Consider the following 21209-nt stretch of genomic DNA (forward strand, 5'->3'; position numbering starts at 1 on the left):
TATTTTTTATATTTTTATGTGAAATCCTATTATGCAGTTTCACAGACTAAATGTAAACATTGTTGAAAGTGTAGCCTGTGTATAGACACAACAAAATATACACACACTTTATATCCATGACCACATATCCACTGCCATATAATGCTGTTTGAAACTTCATTGAGTGGCAGTGTAATAATAATAATAATAATAATAATAATAATAATAATAATAATAATAAAAACTTTATTTGTACCCCGTTACCATCTCCCCAAGGGACAAAAGGGATAACAAATAATCAATACAAAACAGTTAAAATAAAACACAAAGAAAAAACACACAATAAACAATAACAATAACATACAGCATTTTAAAAACCAGTGTAGATGCAGGAGAACATGCGGATCAAGAATAGGGCTCCACAGCCACCTACGGTCCCACCACCAAGACACTAGACTTGGAGGACTATCATCTTCTCAGGCTATGTGGGATCACCTAAGTAAGTAAGACTCATATAATGCAGTTCAATGTATTATATGGCCATGGAGATGGGGCCTAGATCTGATTGTTATTTTAGACAACAGGGTTTATTTCGACATCAAAGATCTGTAACATGTGTAGTGGCTTTTAGGTATCCATCAGAAAGTGTTGATTAGAGGCTTTATTTACCAATATTGGCTTTCTTACTGGTAACTATCGCACCAGTGCATTTCCTATACCCATTTCCAGCTCATGGTTTACGGGAATTCTCTGTGCATGAGGAATCAATCATATTTAATTTTTAACTGACCGCTGCTTTCAGCCAGCTAAGCCTCTTCCCGTTTCCCTCTTGCATGATAAATTCTTTGAAGGGAGCTCTAGATAAGGCATGTCACAATAGTTTGGTTTTATTGTCTGAAGGGCTTCACGCAGAGAGAGAAACCAACCAGGTAATGGCTTGGATCTTGTATTATTACTTTCTCTTAGGTTCCTCCTCTTCTTTTGCCTCATTTGACAGGTTTTGTTGTTTTACCACGTCTTCTAATATGATTTCCTTTCAGGAAAAAAAGAACTGGGGAAATGGAATTCCCCCTGAAGAAAGTGAAACTAATGTTTTCCTTGGGCATGTGATCAGAGATTGCGAAAAATTTGAGAGCTGAGCCTGCAAACAGTCAGGGAAAGAAGGCAAACAGCTGCCTGAGAGGGGTGGGGATTTAGGGGATATTCTGCCAAACCCTTCCAAGTGAGGACCCACTTAAGCGGCTTGTGGGGAACGAAGGTGGAAAGCAGGGTACCAGACTTCATCTACTACTGCATTTGGTTGGCAGGCTCTTTGCTACCATGAAGACCTGGCTTATCCTCATATTCCTGGCTACCACAGTGGCAGTAAGCTTTTCAGAGGTGAGTGAGCAGTTGTTCATCAGCTCCCTACCCAAATCCCAAATTCCCATACCAATGCATCAAGATTTCTGTGTATGGTGATGTCTTTTTTAATCTTGTTGCAAGCCATCATACCTAGTTTTGTGGCTGTGGCTTCATCCACACTATAAAATGAATGCCGTTCAACATTTTCACTTCCATGGCTCAATGCTATGGAATAATGGGACTTGTTTTACAAGGTTTGGAATCTTTTCTGCCAAAGAGTGCTAGTGCCTCACCAAACTACAAATCCCAGAATCCCATAGCATTGAACCATGATAGTAAAAACAGTATTAAACTGCAGTGTGTATGCACTCTAAGGTCTTCCCATGGGCAGGAGGGAATGGGAGGAAAACAGGGAAAAGCATTCTTAAGAATGGGGACCTGACCAATCATGGTAAGGTCTGTCTTCTGGGATTGACAGCTATCTCACGATGTTTCCCCATCTTCTTCTGGCTTTCCTCCGCTTCCCGCCACTGCCCTCAATCAGGAGCCAGGGAACACCTGACTCCTGAAAATGAAGTCCTCTGACCATCTTGGCATGCTTGCAAGACAAATATCCACACACAGCCACCAGAATCATGGGATGGCTGTGAGATTCCATTTTGCCAGCATGCAGAGATGGTAAGAAAACAGGGAGAAATTAGTGTGAGATAACATCATACGATGCACAAGCAGGGTGCAAATCACATCAGAAGTCCAATGAAGTTAGCTAGATTAACCCTGGGTGTTTACCAACCCAGGGAGGAGCCCCCAGTGGCACAGTGGGTTAAACCCCTGTGCCCACAGGACTGAAGACCTACAGGTCGGAGGTTCAAATCCGGGGAGAGCGTGGATGAGCTCCCTCTGTCAGTTCCAGGTCTCCATGCAGGGGCATGAGAGAAGCCTCCCACAAGGGTGGTAAAACATCAGAACATCTGGGTGTCCCCTGGGCAACGTCCTTGCAGATAGCCAATTCTCTCCAACCAGAAGCAACTTACAGTTTCTCAAGTCACTCCTGACATGACAAGAAAAAAAAATAACCCAGGAAACCTGCAAGTAGAGTAACAGGAGAAAACCCCGTACCATGCTGGGCTATTCAAAGGCTTCATATACTGTGTATCATTTATTGACATCTGTCCCTGTGATACCTACAGGTATAAGTGATTTGGTGTTTTAGGCCTTAATGTAAAGGTTGATTTTGCCTGAAGTACACCCACAAAATCAATACTATTGGCAATTTGCATGTGTTGTTGTTGTTGTTGTTCATTCGTTCAGTCGTCTCCGACTCTTCGTGACCTCATGGACAAGCCCACGCCAGAGTTCCCTGTCGGCCGTTACCACCCTCAGCTCCCTCAAGGTCAGTCCAGTCACTTCAAGGATGCCATCCATCCATCTTGCCCTTGGTCGGCCCCTCTTCCTTTTGCCTTCCACTTTCCCCAGCATAATTGTCTTCTCTAGGTTTTCCTGTCTCCTCATGATGTGGCCAAAGTACTTCAACTTTGTCTCTAGTATCTTTCCCTCCAGTGAGCAGCCGGGCTTTATTTCCTGGAGGATGGACTGGTTGGATCTTCTTGCAGTCCAAGGCACTCTCAGCACTTTCCTCCAACACCACAGCTCAAAAGCATCGATCTTCCTTCGCTCAGCCTTCCCTAAGGTCCAGCTCTCACATCCGTAGGTTACTACAGGGAATACCATGGCTTTGACTAGGCGGATCTTTGTTGCCAGTCTGATGTCTCTACTCTTTACTATTTTATCGAGACTGGACATTTGCATGTAAATCCAGTTAATTCCAAGGGCCTACTGTAGTATACTCTAGGGTTTGATTTACAGTTTATTATGCTCAATTTGTCATCTGTGGTTTGTCTCACTGTCTTGCTGTTTTTGTAATTTATTTAGATTATTTTCTCATTATAGTATTACCATGTCTGATCTGATAGGTAGAGTGAGGTTACTCTATCAGGCAACAATGCTGCAGTACGGTGGTAGTAGCCTCACATCTGTATCTGTGGCGTTCTCTCTCTCAGTTTCCTGTTTTTGGACAACAGAATTAGGTTGAAAACAGAATTAGGTTGTCCTGTCCTGGGTTACTTGTCCATAACAGGAAATAATGTATCAATGCAGAAACACCCCATTCAAAAATAGTCAATTCCTGATAGATATTTCATATGTGAGTGATTCTTTGTGAAGCTTTAATTTGCCAAAAAACCCACATTTTTTGTACAGTAAACAGTGGATTTTGTGCAAAAACAAACAACCCCTGGCCACATGTGTTCTACACAGTAGTGTTCAAAGACATAGATATGTTAATCTGTTTCACCTTTAAAAAATTCTATAGCACCTTTAAAATGGAAAAAAGGAAATTTATAGAAATACAGTAAAACTATTCTTCTCAGAGTAGAATCATGGTCGGTTTTGAGACCATTTATTTTGAGTTATGATGAACAAGAATGTCTATAGTGTACTAACATAAATTTATTTCTGCATGGCATTTGCATCAAGGATGTGGAGACAAAACCTGAACCAGAAGAAAACAGGCTTTCCTTTAATCCATTTAGAAAAATATTCGCATATTTCAAAGTATGATGCACAATTCAGATTAGAATGAGAATTAATTTACCTTAATTTTCAGCCCCAAATTAGGTTGAATTTATCATGTTTCAATTTTAGCTGTGGCCCTAGTGCAAATCCTTTAATCCTCTTTCAGCAGCAGGAGTTTGGGAATGCCAACCCTGGGAAACTTTACTTTGGTTTTTTTTAGATATATACAATAATTCTTGGATTTCAGCTCAGTTTTTAACTTTCTCAGTGTTACACATTCATGGCCTCTTGACTATCTTTTCCTTAATTTACATAGCTGGTTCAAACAGATGCATGTGCTGCTGTTCCCTCACTTGTTTGTGGCATTTAAAGCAGGTTGGGGAGAGCAAGGCTATGCAACTGCACAGGAAACCTCTCCCACCCAACTGTTCTTGCATCTCTGGGCCATTCCAGGCACCCTGGGATGCCCTTTTTCTAGCCAAAGCAGGTGAGTTGCCTTTCCGGGAAACCTTTGGGAATGGCAATCGATCTTTTAAATAAGCCATACACCTACATGGGAGTCAGTATAGTGTGTTGGCTTGAGTGTTGGACTAGGATAGTAGAAGATCAGGGACTGAATTCCCACTCAGCCATAGCAACCCACTCGATGGCCTTAGGCAAGTCACACTCCCTTAGCTTCAAAAAGGAAGCAAAGGCAAACAGAGCACACTTGGAGTCCCTCCTGGTGAGGAGGATTTTTAAAGGCATTGCAACACTTCTATCACTGCAGGCTCAGGTGATTTTGTTATTCTTTGCCATCAAGTTGATTTCAGTTTATGAAGACCTTAGTATATGAGAGAGCTCTAAGATTCTGGCCTTGAAAACTCAGGGCCATTTCTTCCTGACTGAACCAATCATTTTATTAATTATTGCATTTTTAATGATGAGATTGGAAAGAGGTACTTTGGAACTTTATGCCCTCAGTGCCAAGGCATGATAATTGAATTGGTCTTGATTCCTGCTACAATGATCCTTGAGGAAACTCTTTGCTGCTGCATCTCAGGCAACAAGATGTTGGAAGCAACAACAAAGTCAGTGTTGTACAGGCAGAGATTTATGTTGACCTTGTTGTTGCTTCCAACATTTTGTTTGCTTTTAATGTGTGTCAATACATTCTGTTTCACAAACGTAGACACGTTTGCTATTGCTAGAGCAGTGTTTCTCAACCTAGGAGTCAGGACCCCTGGGGGGTCGTGAGGGGGTGTCAGAGGGGTCGCCAAAGACCATCAGAAGACACAGTATTTTCTTTTGGTCACGTGGATTCTGGCTGGAAAGTTTGGCTCAATTCTATCGTTGATGGGGTTCAGAATGCTCTTTGATTTTAGATGAACTATAAATCCCAGCAACTACAACATCCAAATGTCAAGTTCTATTTTCCCCAAACTCCACCAGTGTTAACATTTGGGCAGATTGAGTTTTGTCCAGATCCATCATTGAGTCCACAGTGCTCTCTGGATGTAGGTGAACTACAACTCCAAAACTCAAGGTCAATGACCACCAAGCCATTCCAGTATTTTCTGTTGGTCGTGGGAGTTCTGTGAGTCAAGTTTGGTTCAATTCCATTGTTGGTGGAATTCAGAATGCTCTTTGATTGTAGGTGAACTCTAAATCCCAGCAACTACAACACCTAAATGACAAAAATCAATCCCCCCAACCCCACCAGTATTCAAATTGAGGTATATTAGATATTTGTGCCAAATTTGGTCCAGTGAATGAAAATACATTCTTCATATCAGATATTTACATTACGATTCTTAACAGTAGCAAAATTACAATTATGAAGTAACAGTAAAATGATTTTAAGATTGGGGGTCACCACAACATGAGAAACTGTATTAAGGGGTCGCAGCATTTGGAAGGAAGAGAAACACTGTGCTAGGGGATAGAAACTGGAGCTTAAAATTTGCAGTAGCAACTGGTAACTTCAGTGTCAGAGGGCTGTGAGTATGCTCTGAAACTAATCCAAACTTTGAAGATGCTATTTCCATGCTGGATGCTATTCCCCAGAAAGGTTCAATATCCTGGATTCTTCTTTTAAAGTGTATACTAAAATGCAGAGTGAGGTCATTGTCCTGCTGATATAGAAGTCATCAGTTGCCATTGAAACATGATATGATTGTAATATGTGTTAAGCATTACATTATTTTGCTGTGTACTTGACAGGGGGATTCAGATAAGGAAAATGCTGGTGAAGAGAGTCCTACAACAGATGAAGAAAAAGAAAGGTGGGAAGAGGAAGAGGACACAGTTCATGTGAATGCTTCAACTAATGAAAGACAGGAGGAAGAAAAGGGTGAGAAGGAAGAAATGGCTTATGTGAACGATACATCTACTGAGGAAGAAGTAGGTAAGGGTATCACAGCCAGCTGTAATAAATTCTTGGTTTTGGGAACCTTTTACTAATGCAAATATGTTTAAACACTATAGAAATGCCTGTGATAACATCAACGCAAGCAGATCCTACCACGATTCTCACAACACCAGCAGCTACCACATGCCCACCACGTAGTAATCCATGGGCCTCATGTACTAATCCCACTCCAGAAGATGATACAAAGTTGGCTGAGGCTCTCACTGAGTTTGCAGTGGAGTTCTACAAAGCTGCCATCCAAAATGAGAAGCAAGCCTCCAACTTGGTCTTCTCACCCATCAGCATTTCAACAATGCTGTCCAACCTCTTGCTAGGTAAGGCTATGCAGTCAGGTATATGCTTCATTTCTGCAGACTTACAGTCATTATATTTGTTATTGTTGTTATATTTTTCTGCAGTGGCCACAGTTTTTAGCTCTTGATTAGGGCCCATTCAGACAGGGCTTTAATCACGTTAGTTTTCATTTTAGAAAGGGAGATGACTAGACAATGTCAGCAATAAATGCAAGCTGAATCGCTACAAAGGAGGAAAACTGTGGGATAAAAAAGTCCCCTTTTGTCCTGTTTCTGCCCAAAAGAAGCCCAAAACAGCTGATCAGCTGATTGGGCTGTCAAACAGACGCACAGCTGATTCAAAGGAAGCATGAATTGAGAGCAATTAGAATGCTCCAAAACTGTTTATTTTATCCTGTATAGTATTAAACAGAGCTTTAATAAATAATTAGGGAAGAGAGAAATCAGGCAGAATTTAAAAAAAAAAGGGAAGAAAAAAAAGGGAAGGGAAGAAAGCCTGAGACCAGCAAGTATGTGCGGAGACTTGATCTGAGGTCCCGGGTTTTTCTGCCCCTCTTTTTAATCCCGTGTTTTGGCACTGTCTGGAAGCATCCTTAGATCATTGTAATGTGCTCTACATGGGGCTACTCTTGAAAAAGTGTTTGGAAGCAACCAAACTGGTGTCTAGTATGCATTTTAAAGACCATATAACATCTGTCTTGCAAGAACTGCATTGGCTTCCAATATATTTCTGAGGAACATTCAAGTCACTAGTATTGACCTACAAATCCTAAATGGCTTGGGTCCAGAATTTTTAATTCAGGATTCGAAAGACTATCCCTTTCCATATAAACCTGTCAGAATTTGGAGATCTTCAGGCAAGATCCTAATGCATGAAGTTATGTTGGTGGGTTCGCATGACAGGGCTTTATCTGTAGCAGTGCCCTGACTGTGGAATTCCCTCCACAAGGATGTTTGGCTTCTCCCATTTCTGTTTGAGCCTGAACAGTGCTGTTCTATAGTGGTGCAAAAAGTGTTTGAAATGGCAGCTTCAACCGTTTTAAATCTGGATTCAAGGATTGTTTCTAGGCTGTCTTTTAGGAGTTTTAAAAGAGTAATTTAATTCACTTTGAATTTGAAATATTTTATTTGTATTGTTTTTATTTATTCATCACTTTGGGAGCCATTCTTGGCTAGGAGATGAGAACAGAAATACATTTAATTGATTGATTGATTGATTATTTCTGGACAGAATATATGTATCAGCCTCATTTGCTGAATATAAGCTTTCCTCAACATGCTGCCCTTCGATATGACAGCCATAATTCTCTTGCCAGTTGTATAGGACTCCTAGAAATTGCAGGAAGTGTGGCCTAATAAATTTGAAGGACATGAGCTTGAGGAAGGATCAAATGACAAGGCTTCCATTTGAGGATGCTTGGGAAATATACACAGTGAGGACTATTGTTCCAAAATCTGAACTCTCGTGATTTTAACAAGCAGAGATGGCCCTTCCCTCCTTAAAACTTTGGCTTGCTCAGTTATACTCTGTGAACCCATGTCTTTGCTATACAGGAACCTGTGGTGAAACCACAGACCGTCTTGAGAAGCTGCTCTTCTATCCTAAAGGGTTTACATGTGTCCATAAAGCATTGAAAGCCTTCAGCAAATCAGAAGCCTTGACTTCAGCCAATGCAATTTTTTACCAACCAGGTGAGTAAATTGCCAATCTCAGGATTACCCCACATCCATTTTTCTCAGATAAGATCTGATTTATGTGCGTTTCTAAACAGGGGTCATCATTCCATTATAAATTAGAGTTGAATTTTGGTTTGTAGCTGTGGATTTGAATAATAGAATTTTAGAGGTGGAAGCGACCCCAAGGACCATCTAGACCCACTCTGCTTGTCTGAAATATGACAAATGGTCATAAAAACTTTCAAAGAAGGAGACTCCGCTGCACTCTGCGGCAGTGTGTTTCAGTATTTATTTACTATTTTTCTATACAGCCCTTCTCAGCCCGAGGGAGACTCAGGGCGGGTTACAAGACTGGCACAATTCGATGCCACAATAATATAAACAGCTAAAAGCATATAGACATCCATAAAATTCTATAAACAATAAAATCAATAACACATAAACACATAAATCCTTCGTATCTAATTTCCAGAATCTTTATCCGATTGCAATTGTCCAGCCATTATGAGGTCAAGTAATTGTTTACTACATTGCATTTGAGAAAGCCTGCTCTTACCATCAGAGGCCCCTTGTACACTGCCATATAAAATCCAGATTTGATCTGGATTATATGGCAGTGTAGACTCATACAGTCCAGTTGAAAGCAGATAATGTGTATTATCTGCCTTGATAATCTGGATTATATGGCAGTGTAGAAGGGTCCCTAATGTAGTATTATTACTTCCTTTGAGCTTGACATTGATATTTCATAATTATGATATGCACATGGAGAAACTGGTTTGAGGAGTTCAGATATAATATACAGATGAAGGGTGCAGAGCATGTCTTAGGGCCCTTTAACACAGCCCTGTATCCCAGAATATCAAGGCAGAAAATCCCACAATATCTGCATTGAACTGGATTATCTGAGGGCCCTTTGTGAAGATCCCTTACCTTGCCAGCCGGGGTGGCAGGGCCTAGAAGAGACAGGCTAGGTAGTTTCAGCTTAGAAGGCCTGGCAGGGAGCGGCAGGAGCCATTTTGGTTTAGGGAAAAACTCCAGTTCAGAGAGGGGGAGTGGCCTAGGCCTGGGCCAGCCCTGAAACAGCCAGGATTGGTTTGTAAAAGGGGGGCGGAGTTAGACAGTTGGAGGGAAAGTAAGAAGCTGCTTTTAGTCAGTTCAGTTCAGTTCTGGTTGATGTTAGAGTAGGAGCAAGATTATAGAAGGCTTTTAGGAGTTCCTGTTAGGAATAGGCAGCTTGCCTGTAGTTTGCACAGCAAAGTAGGCTGTGGCAGACTGGTTACAGCTATTTTAGAGAAGAAATAGCTGGGTTGTGTATAGGAACTGTAACAAAGATAGAACCATTCTCTCATGCAACCGATACGCTTTAAAGAACAAGAACACTTTAATTGTAACAGCCAAACCTATTCGCTTTATTCTGCCAAGCATTTGCTTTATTCTGTAACTTCTATTCAATAAACCTTTCTTGTTATTTTTAAAACTTAAGTCTGAGTCAAGTGCCATCTGTGGAATTAGTCCCTTTTCTTTCTAATTCAACCTCATCTGTTTTCCTACAAAGAAGCCCTTCTAAAAGACACAGTACCTGGTGGAATAAAAAGCTTTTTAATATTTTAAATAGCTAGAGGGTTTCTGTTCGTTTATTCTTATGGTGGCAGCGAAGATTTAAATAAAGAGACATCCCCTCAAGTGTTAGCTAGGTGCTAAAGTGGTGTGAATTCCTTATTAAAGGAGGGACAGTTGTGGGATCTGTTTGCCTCTGTCCAGTCATATTGGTTTAGCCATAAAGGAGTTATTATAATTGGTGGGTCAGCGGTGGGATTACTTTACCCCCCCCCCTGCCCAAAATAGCATAAAGGAGCCTTTATACCCTTCCACACAGCCCTTTATCCCAGAACCTCAAGGCAGAAAATCCCACATCTGAGTGTGGATTTAGATAACCCAGTTCAAAGCAGATATTGTGGATTATCTGCCTTGATATTCTGGGTTATATGGCTGTGTGGAAGGGCCCTAACTGATGGCTTTTACTTTTGTATTGACATTTTGTTGCTATAGTTCTGTACATTGTTATTTTATGTTGACTGAATTAACTTTCATTGCGCTGTGTTTTTTCTTTTTGTATTATAAACTTTAAGATAATATTATGGTATTTTATTATTTTTCTCCTTGTGTTTTGTTTACTAGAAATAAATAAATGTGAAATAAATAAATGTGAAGAAGAGGTATGGTAGGTTATGAATGAAGAATTTTTCACAAGGATCATTAATTAAAATAGTATTTTTTCTCTTTTTCATTTGCCGTCTCTTGAATTATTCAGCTATAAAATTTTGTGGGTAAAGACTTTTGATTTTTGTAATCACCAATATATGAAAATGGCTTGTGAGAGCTAAAACTTGGCATCTGTGGATACATGACGATCATCTTAATTAGTATCTCTTGTCAGTGGATATAGCTTCCTTCAGAACAATTACATATATATAATTACAGACCTCCATGAGATCCTTGAATTTATGAGCACAGCATTTAGATTGGATTCAAACTTCATCAAGCTTAGATAAGACCCACTAAAATCCAAAGGGACAAAGAAACTATGCCTAATTTAAATCCAAATGAGTTAAATACCTTTATTCTAAGCACATTCTGAACTCAGCTTTTCCTATTTGAATAAATTTGGTTGTCAATAGTTAGTTTTATATTTTAAGTGTAAGAATGGTTAAAAATGGATGGGAAAGGCTTTCCTGCGCAGTCTAGCAGTGATCGCTTCCTCTTTGTTTAGGTTAGCAATATCTATTAAGAAAACCCTCGAATGCTGGGTGAATAGCTTGAGTGTGTATTTCAGCTTCTTCTGTCCTTGAATTTTTGAAACACAGCATTCAACTTGGACAGTGAATTTCGCAATCTCACATGGGAATTCTATCAAACCAAGATGTCACTTCTGAGCAACAACAGCAATCAGGCGGTGCTTGACATCAATGCCTGGGTGAGCAAACATACTGGCAACAAGATCAAGAAGCTCTTGGAGGACTTGGAACCAGATGCCCAGATGGTGCTTCTCAACGCTATCTATTTCCAAGGTAAGTAGGAAGTTTTTCGTGGCTCCTCCATCCAGCATGGGCATATCAACACTGACATTATAATGCAGCTGTCAACCAGGTTCACAATTAGATTGACAGATCTGGAACTAGTCTGAGGCCAGGTGGGTGATTACATTAAACATGGAACTTTGCCTCAAACCACTCTATAGTTTTTCTTAATTTCTGGAAGAGATGCATATCAGCACTCCAGAATCATACAGGGTGAAAAAGGGAAAAGCAACCAGTAGGAGTTAATCAATCACCTCTCCCAGAGGAACCAGTTAGTCCCCTGCTGCCCAGCCATGTCCTTTGGCAGCCCCCATTCTGGAATCTATAATGCACTTCAGCAGGTGCATAGATGCTCCCGGTGGTGCAGTGGGCTAAACCCGTGTGCCGGCAGGACCGAAGACCAACAGGTTGGAGGTTTGAATCCAGGGAGAACGCAGATGAGCTCCCTCCATCAGCTCCAGCTCCCCATGGGGGACATGAGAGAAGCTTCCCACAAGGATGGTAAAACATCCAGGTGTCCCCTGGTCAACGTCCTTGCAGGCAGCCAATTCTTTCACACCAGAAGTGACTTGCAGTTTCTCAAGTCATTCCTAACACACACAAAAAGAAAAAAAATCAGGCACACGTGCCTATAATGTGTTCCACATTTTGCAGTGCGAATTTCACCCAACTCTGGGATACATTGGCATCTGTACAGTGCATCATTTGGCTGAACTCTGACTTCTGTTGAACTTTTAAAAATGCACTGTATGCCCTTAAATGCAGGCTGTAGCACACTCTAGCAGTGTGTGTTTTGTGGCCACCATGGTTTTGAGCCTCAAAGCCGCATTATAGTGTCAGTGTAGATGGGGCCATGTGATTATGGAGAGATTACTCTCCCCTCTCCCCTCTCCCCTCTATGGTGGACTACTTCACTATGCTGCAGCTATCATTTTGGACAGCCAAACTGGTATTTTGTCACTCCTGAAAGTTAGCTGATGTTCCAAATGGCAGTTCTGCATGTACAAAATGCTTATGAGAAAGATTATTTTCTCTGTAAAATGTTCACCAAGTATCCTTGTTACATCTCTTCTATACTGCCATATAATCCATATTATCAAAGTAGATAATCCCCATTATCTTCCTTGAACTGGATTATATGAGTTTACACTGCCATATAATCCAATTCAAAATAGATAATCTGAATTTTATATGGCAGTGTAGAAGGGACCTGCGTGTCAGGAGCATCCCTGATTTAAATAAATAACCTTGAGCCAAATTCTTCACTTTTCCAGCCAAATGGAAGACCTTATTTAGATTGAAAAATACTAAGGAGGAAGAATTCTACCGTCCAGGTCTCCCTCCCATCAGCGTTCCCATGTTGACAAGCAAGAAATATCCAGTGGCTTCTTACTTTGACTCCTATCTGCAGGCTAAGGTAAGTAGTGGGGAGAGGGCTTTCTTTTCCACCCATTATCACTGCTCCACACATTTTAGAAGGCAGGAAATTGGTAGAAGTGGATTGCAATAGCAATGAAAACTGTGACTTACCCATCACACTAGAGAATGAATCCACTTTAAACGAAGTTTCTGCCTCCTGCAGAATTCTGGGGTTTGTAGCTTAGTGAGGCTGTTAAAGGCTGCAGAATTCTGGGGTTTGTAGCTTAGTGAGGCTCTTAAAGGCTCCTCCCTAAACTACAAGCCCTAGAATTCTACAGGAGGCATTTACAGGAGGATTTAAAGCGGATTCATTCTCCAGTGTGATGAGGTCCAACTTTTGTTTAGAACTTTTTCCACTTGTGGCCCTTTTCTGCCCAATATATTTCTACATGATCCTTGGTACATCTATCTATCTATCTATCTATCTATCTATCTATCTATCTATCTATACATACATACATACATACATACATACATACATACATATAATAAAAGTCAAAGTTTGTATGCGGAGGACAAAAGTGTGGCGGTGTATGTGCTAGCTTTCTGATTGGCTGCCACTGTGGTCTCTGATTGGCCATCCTGAAAGTTCCAAGATTCCGATTGGCTGCCGCTGTGGTGCTATTTGCATATGGTCTCTGATTGGCCAGCTTCAATAGGAGCCCCTGGTGGAGAAAATAGTTCATGACAGAAACAGGGACATGAGAAGGAAATTTGCATATGGTCTCTGATTGGCCAGCCTCAATTCCAAGATTCCGAGATGACAAAGGGAGGAAAGGAAAAGGCCAGGGGCTCTGTCAGAAAATTACCAGTACAGACCAAACTTGGCACACAAAGCCCCCATGACCCACTCGACATCCTACTGCAGTTTGGAGGAGGATGAACCATGGATGATGGGACTTGCAATCCCATCACTCACATTCTGAGACTGCTGTTAACCTCATCCAATGACTGATCAGGACCAAACTTGGCACATAGACCTCTCATGCCCCACTTTACGTCCTGGTGTGGTTTGGCCAGGGATGGACCATGGATTATGGGACTTGCAGTACCTTTGCTCAATTCTTGAGACCACTGCAACCCTCATCCAATTACTGATAAAGACCAAACTTGACACACTGAGTCTCCATGATGCACTCTACATCCTGGTGCGGTTTGGAGGAGGATGCACCATGGACGATGGGACTTGCAATACCTGCACTCCCCTCTTAAGACCATTACAACTGCCAACAATGATGGATCAGGACCACAATTTACACAGAGAGCCCGCATGACCCACTCTACATCCTGGTGCGGTTTGGAAGAATTTGTCAATGGATGATGGCACTTGCAGTCACTTCACTCACTTCCTGAGACCACTGAGACCCTCGCCAATGACTGTTCAAGACCAAACTTGGCACACAGTGTCCCCATGACCCACTCTACATCCTGGTGCACTTTCGAGGAGGACAGACCATGGATGATAGGACTTCAAGTACCTCTACTCCCTTCCCAAGACTGCTGCAACCCTCATCTAATGTCCGATCAAAACCAAACTTGGCACACAGAGCCCCCATGACCCACTCTACATCCCGATGCTGTTTGGAGGAGGACGGACAATGGATGATGGGACTTCCAGTACCCTCACTCACTTCCTGAAACCACAGCCACACTTATCCATATACCAAGAAAGGCCAAACTTTGCACAGAGAGCCCCCTTGGCCAACTCAACATTTTGTGAGGTTTGGGGGAGAACAGACTATGGATGATGGGACTTGCCGTACCTAAACTCACTTTCTGAAACCACTGTGACCCTCATCCAATATTTGATCAAGAACAAAACTTGGCACACAGAGCCCCCATGACCCACTCTTCATTCTGGTTCAGTTTGGAGGAGGATGGACCACAGATGATGGGACTCGCAGGACCTTCACTAACTTTCTAAAACCACTGCGAGCCATATAAATAACTGATAAAGAACAACTATGAGACACAATTCCTTTCTCAAATAACCCGGGCAGCGCCGGGTCCCCAAGCTAGTAGCTAAATAAAAACCAAAGATTTGCTGATAATCAGCATTTGCAAGGCTTGCTAAACAGGCTAATTTACTGTCGAAGGCTTTCATGGCCTGAATCACTGGGTTGTTGCAGGTTTTTTTGGGCTGTGTGGCCATGTTCTAGAAGCATTCTCTCCTGACATTTCACCTGCATCTGTGGCAAGCATCCTCAGAGGTTGTGAGGATACTTGCCTCACAACCTCTGAAGATGCTTGCCACAGGTGCAGGCGAAACATCAGGAGAGAATGCTTTTAGAACATGGCCACACAGCCCAGGTTGTGTTGTTATTTATTTGTTCAGTCGCTTCCAAGCTGAATTTACCTTTTATGAAGTACAACTAAGTCCACCGTAAGCACTGCATCTTGTTGCTAACAGATTTGTGTAAATGGGTGGCATTCAGAAACTTTTATTGTTGCCAATCTTTTCAGGATACCAACATTGAACTAAGGGGACCTATTTTGGGGTAGGGGGTGCACAGTTTAAGAAGCAGTGGTCTAAAATAGAGCCATTGAATCCATAATGACTCCCCATTCAGCAATGGTTTTCATGAATCTACTTTAATTGGGATCATCCAGCCAGTGTAAGAACATAAAAACATATCTCACTTGCATCAGTGTGACTTAATGGTTGGACTTTCATCCAGCCCTGGGAATAATCAAATCCACAAATCCCAAACCCGAGAATGTGGAAAGCCAACTGTAACTCTATTTTGCTCTCTCCCCCTATGCCATTTAAATAAAAGGAATGATGCAGTGAACATCCATTGAAAAGGGATGAAGCAATGCTCATCTGAAGCAAGGTTCATGGGAAGATGGAAGAGGGACTAGCAGTTGATGGGTTGTTTTGCTTTTTCAGGTTGGCCGCTTTCAGATGTCCCACAACATGAGCCTGGTGATCATTGTGCCTCGATCCCTATCTCAGAGCCTCTCAGAAGTGGAGGAGCGTCTCAGTGCAGACGTCTTCAAGTCAGTGATGACCAAGCTAGAGAGCATCCATTTCAAGCCCACGATTGTGTCTCTCCCCAAGTTCAAGGTGGAGTCTTCCCAGGACCTCATGGAAATCATTGGGAGAATGGGTAAGAAGAATAAACGTGGTGGATGGGATGGAAACAATTGTCCTGTTTAGTTTTAAAGAACAAATGTCAATTAGTGATGAAAATATACAATATTCTATTTAGTTCATCCTGTCTAGAGTTTTGAGTACCCCAACCAGTAGGCCCAGTAGAAAAGTTACATTTTGGACTATAACTTATAGACTCCACAAGAATTTTGGGAAATGGAGTTTTTAAAGGGCAATTTTTTAAAATTCAGTTGCTATCCAGTGTTCATGGGAAATTGACTATTGAGGTGTGGTGTTCTTGTACCAGTTTGAAGGCTAGATAACGTCTCTTCCCTTTGAACTGCTAAGTGTTTGGGAAATAAAGCAGTGTCTTTATAATAAAAAATAAAAGAGAAGTAATAATGGGGAAAATAATGCATCTGCACTTAAGAATTAATGAAGCTTGATACCACTTTAGCTGCCATGGCTCAATTCTAGGAAATACTTAGATCTGGAGGTCAGTGAGGCACCAACACTCTTTGGCAGAGAAAGCTAATTTTATAAAACTACAACTCTCATGAATACATAGTATTGAGCCATGGCTAATGTCAAACTCCATTCATTATACATGTAAATGTATTATTTCCCCCATTATTACCTCTCTTTTATTTTTATTATAAAGACACCGCTCTATTTCTCATCCTAAGTCTACAAAAGCATACATTACAATTTATTTTTCTCAGTTAGTTTTAAAGGTGTTAACAGGTTTCCTTTACATACTGATCATTCAGACTAACGTAGGGGCTGTATAGTGTCAAGCCCCTTCTACACTGCCATATAAAACACAGATTATCGCCTTTGAATTCGATAATATGGCAGTGTTGACTAATATAATCTAGTTCAAAACAGACAATCTGGATTATTTGCTTTGATAACTTGGATTATATGTCAGTGTAGAAGGGGCCTCAGTAAAGCACTGATTTGGCTTGAGTGTCTGACAGGGGGATTAACAAGGAAATCTGACAAAATCATTGAAAATAGTATCCTAGTAACTACCTTCCTCATGTCAAAGAGCCCTTGTACTGTGTATTTTCAAGTAAAGCCTATTTTACAAAGAATTATATGACAGTATAAACTCAGACCCCTTCTACACTGCCATATAATCCATATTATGAAAGCAGATAATCCACATTATCTGCTTTGAACTGGATTATATGAGTGTACACTGCCATATAATACAGTTCAAAGAAGATAATTTGGATTTTATATGGCAGTGTAAAAGAACCACAAGATGCTTCCACACAGCCACATAAGCCAGAATATCAAGGCAGAAAATCCCAAAATATCTGCCTTGAACTGGATTATCTGAGTCCACACTGCTATATATTCCAGTACAAAGCAGATAATGTGGGATTTTGTTCAGCTGTGTGGAAGGGGTGTAAATCCACATTGCCATATAATCCAGTTCAATGTGAATTCTGTACAGCTGTGTGGAAGGGCCCCCAATCATACTATGTGGGAAGCAATAAACACAAAAAGGGAGTTCTTAATTAGTGGTGCTTTTGTTCATGTCAGGAGTGACTTGAGAAACTGCAAGTCACTTCTGGTGTGAGAGAATTGGCCATCTGCAAGGACGTTGCCCAGGGGACGCCCTGACATTTTTGATGTTTTACCATCCTTGTGGGCGACTTCTCTCATGTCCCCACATGGGGAGCTGTAGCTGACAGAGGGAGCTCATCCACGCTTTCTCCAGATTTGAACCTCTGAACCTTAGTAGTGCTAAGAACCTTTGTAAAATAGGCTTTACTTGAAAATAAACAGTACAGAGGCTCTTTGACATGAGGAAGGTATTGAGAGTTACTAGAATACTACATATTTCCAATGCTTTTGTCAGATTTCCTTGTTAATCCCACTGTTGGCCACTCAAACCTTCTACACTGCCATATAATCTAGTTTGAAAGAGATTATCTGGGTTTTCTATGGCTGTGTAGAAGAGACCTGACACTATACAGCTCTGGTGTTGACACAACCTGGGCAAACATTTGCAGGCTGATCCTAGAAACTAGTCTCACAGAGTCTGTCAACTTTGATAATTTCAAAAAAGAAGAGCTCAAAGGAGAGTTCCAATGGTAACCAAGCTAACCTTTTTGCATTCAACTCAACCTTCTCTTTCAGATTATGGCTTCTTCTTTGATGCCAGTCTGTGTGGGATCTCTCCAGACAAAGACTTGGCCATCTCCAGCGCCCAACACAAGGCTGTGGTGCAAATCAGTGAAGAAGGGGTGGAGGCGGCTGCTGCCTCAGGCGTCTCCTTGGCACGTTCTGCCAATTTCTTTGAAGTCCAGCAGCCCTTCCTGTTTGCAGTGTCAAGAGATGGGAAAGCACCACTCTTCCTAGGACGCATTGTTGATCCACAATAATATTTTCATTCTTGTGCTATCCTGCCTTCCAGCAATGGGGTTTAGAAATCCTCCAAACTCAGACTACATTTTGTATGCATTGAGCTTTATGCAGTGGTTACTGTGCAAGCAATGAGCCCTTCAGTTCTTCCTTCTTATCTCTTTACACTATTCTTTTACCCACTCTCCTTTCTTTCTCTCCCTCTCTCCATCTTATCCTTTCATTGTTTCTTTCTCTCAGTGGGGTTCCTTACTATTTGCCACATTTTTGCAATTTATTTGACCTGGGCAGAGAAGAGACCCACATTTTCTCATTCATGCCATGTAAGAAATAGGTCATTTTAAAAAAAGAGAGAGATCTAGGGCCCTTCCAGACAAGTACTATATCCCAGGATCTGATCCCAGATTTTCTGTTTATCCCAGATTATCTGGCAGTGTGGACTCATATAATCCAGTTTAAAGCAGAAAACCTGGGATCATATCCTGGGATATAGGGCCTGTCTGGAAGGGCCCTTGTTTCTCAAGTTACTTGTTGTCCTTTTCCTATGTTACTGCTATAACAACCTGTATAAGTTCAGCTTTTTCAGATTCCCTCTGCCCTTGGGAAGAATAAAGTATGCCTGATTGGCTCTTTGAACAATCATTGTATTGTGTAAGGTTTGCTTGAGATGAAAAAAAGCAAGTTTTGACACGCACTCACCCTCCAAAAAAGCCCCTGTGACCTACTGCTACTAATCAAAGACATAGCCTAGGTAAGCAATGGGTGAAATGAAGGGGGGGGGGGACATCTGTGCCCATATATTACTTCCATTATCAGAAACCTCTCCAAATACTAGTCTGCAATAAAGGGATGTTGCTGTTGTCTTCATTTCTTGCTTATAAGCTTCATGTAGGAATTGGGTTGTGAACAGAATAAACAAGTCTTTGGTTTTACTGCATATAGATCTTTTGCTTCTTAAAATCTGTGTCATACTTGGGATTACCAGTCCCAGTCTCAGAGCTGGGACTCTCTTCTTCAGTCTTCAGGGTAAGGAGGAAGAATCTCATAGTGAGAAGACCACCTTGAAAACTCTATGAAAACCGTTTTCTCCATTAGTTAGACTTGCCCTTTTTATATTTAAATTGCATATTCTTTGTAACTGTTGTTGATGCTTAATGTGTCATACCTATGACATCAGTAGAGGATGACCTCTGTGGGTGCTTCCAGACAGCAGCAAACCACGGGGCAAAAAAATCCCGGAACTTCAAAAGAGGTCCACATACAGACCTATTGGTCCCAGGATTTCTGCCTCCATCATCCACACTTGCTGCTTCATTGAGGGTTTTAGAGGCTCCCAAGATGGCCATTGTGGGACGTTCAGTTTTTTTAAAAAAAGAAACTGAAGACGCGAATCACTGTATAAATTCTGTTCCTGGATTATATAAACTGCAGGACCATCTGTGCAGACAGGGTATTGTTCCTGGGTTATACATGTCTGTTCCTGATTACTCTTATTGTGAAAAGATGTACAGCATTGACTAAGAAGCCACAACTTTATTCTGGCCAGAGAAAATGTGCCCTCCACACGTTCCACGAAGTTTCTGGCACACAAACAAAATTGTCACCTTCTACTTATCTCTCACCTTCTTTTTTTGAACTAACCAATCAGGAACAAAACTCTAAAACCCGGGAACAAACCTAGATAAAAATCCTGTGATTTACGAATGCATGAACATGCAGACATTCGAAGATGTAGATTTTTGGCTCAGAACCAGGATATTCCCGCACCTGGAAATCTTATGTTTTTTGTAGTTTGTCGCAACTGCTTCTGCGTTTACAGAGAGCAGCATCTGGTCACCTTCCTGTTTGCTGCGGAAGCTCCTGGGGTAAAAGTACTGTCTGAATGGCCCCTGTGACACCATCCTTGAAACACCACAAAGGCCTGCCCACTGTGATATCACAAAAGATCATCCTTAAGTAGCAGGCTTTGTTCTTGAAATCTTGGGACCTGGGATAGTCCAGAAATGGCAGACTTAGGCCCCTTCCACACAGCTGTATAAAACCTCACATAATCTGCTTTGAATTGGAATATATGGCAGTGTGGACTCAGATAATCCAGTTCAGAGCAGATATTGTGGGATGTTCTACCTTGATATTCTGAGATATAGGGCTCTGTGGAAGAACCCTTAAGTATACTGGTTTATATTTAAAAATCAAGGAGGAGCCTAACCCTTTTCAGTGGTTGAGCAGTTGTAGACTTCATCTTACAGTTCATGAAGGCAACATTTCAAATTATTAGTTCAATAGGTGCCATTTTATAAGCAATAAAACACTTGAAATTCAAACACAGGTTGTGGCTCTTTAAGCATGATGTGGAAATTCATGGTGAAATCAGTACTGGCAACATATTTGGTTTGATTTGCAGGCAACTAGTTAGGCTAGAGATGAACATATTATCAACACGAGTACACAGACCAGCCTTGAGAAAATTCAGTACTGTTTAGAAATACACTACAACCAGAGATGTAGAAAAGAGTTGGCTTTTATTTAAAATATTTTCACTCTCCAGCTTTACAAAGGCGATCAGTTTGTGATCACAGTGAATGAATAAACAACATAGATATTATTAATAACAATAATATTAACATTAATACATAAATACGTTGACTAGATAATATAAATCAAATGGCTTTTATCCATTAGTGCTGGACATTGTCTTAGGGCTCTTCCACACAGCAGAAAATCCCACATTATCTGCTTTGAACTGGAATATATGGCAGTTTGGACTCGATAACCCAGTTCAAAGCAGATATTGTGGGATTTTCTGCCTTGATATTCTGAGATATAGGGCTGTGTGGAAGAGCCCTTAAAGGTACATTTCTTGTGAATGCATTGCACTGAAACATTGGCTTCATTCTGTATCAGGCCACTCATACCTACATATGTATGCACACACACACACACACCTCTTCTAGGAGTGC

The 21209-nt window shown here is 41.2% G+C and overlaps 1 protein-coding gene across 2 annotated transcripts; it reads left to right on the forward strand.

Moving 5' to 3' along the window:
* Positions 1-810: 810 nt before the first annotated feature.
* On the forward strand, positions 811-19186 carry SERPING1 (serpin family G member 1). 2 transcript variants are annotated; one of them, XM_060771764.2, is made up of 9 exons: positions 811-908; positions 1020-1359; positions 6100-6283; positions 6364-6621; positions 8155-8292; positions 11145-11348; positions 12632-12774; positions 15667-15886; positions 18025-19186. In XM_060771764.2, the coding sequence occupies exons 2-9, from the start codon at positions 1300-1302 to the stop codon at positions 18267-18269; spliced, it is 1452 nt and encodes a 483-aa protein (XP_060627747.2). In that variant the 5' UTR covers positions 811-908; positions 1020-1299; the 3' UTR covers positions 18270-19186. The 2 variants fall into 2 exon arrangements, with proteins under 2 accessions (XP_060627747.2, XP_060627755.2); XM_060771772.2 differs by having other exon boundaries at positions 819-908; positions 1287-1359.
* Positions 19187-21209: the final 2023 nt, after the last annotated feature.

The sequence above is a fragment of the Anolis sagrei genome, chromosome 1 (assembly GCF_037176765.1).
Source record: "Anolis sagrei isolate rAnoSag1 chromosome 1, rAnoSag1.mat, whole genome shotgun sequence".
In the NCBI taxonomy this organism is placed as follows: Eukaryota; Metazoa; Chordata; class Lepidosauria; order Squamata; family Dactyloidae; genus Anolis; species Anolis sagrei.

What these genes read in the sequence shown, in the direction of transcription:
- SERPING1 (XM_060771764.2), top strand. Translation starts at nt 1,300, where the DNA reads ATGAAGACCTGGCTTATCCTCATATTCCTGGCTACCACAGTGGCAGTA. An exon ending in ATCTACTGAGGAAGAAGTAG is followed by an intron (nt 6,284 to 6,363) that starts GTAAGGGTATCA and finishes TAAACACTATAG; the next exon opens with AAATGCCTGTGATAACATCA. An exon ending in GCTGTCCAACCTCTTGCTAG is followed by an intron (nt 6,622 to 8,154) that starts GTAAGGCTATGC and finishes TTTGCTATACAG; the next exon opens with GAACCTGTGGTGAAACCACA.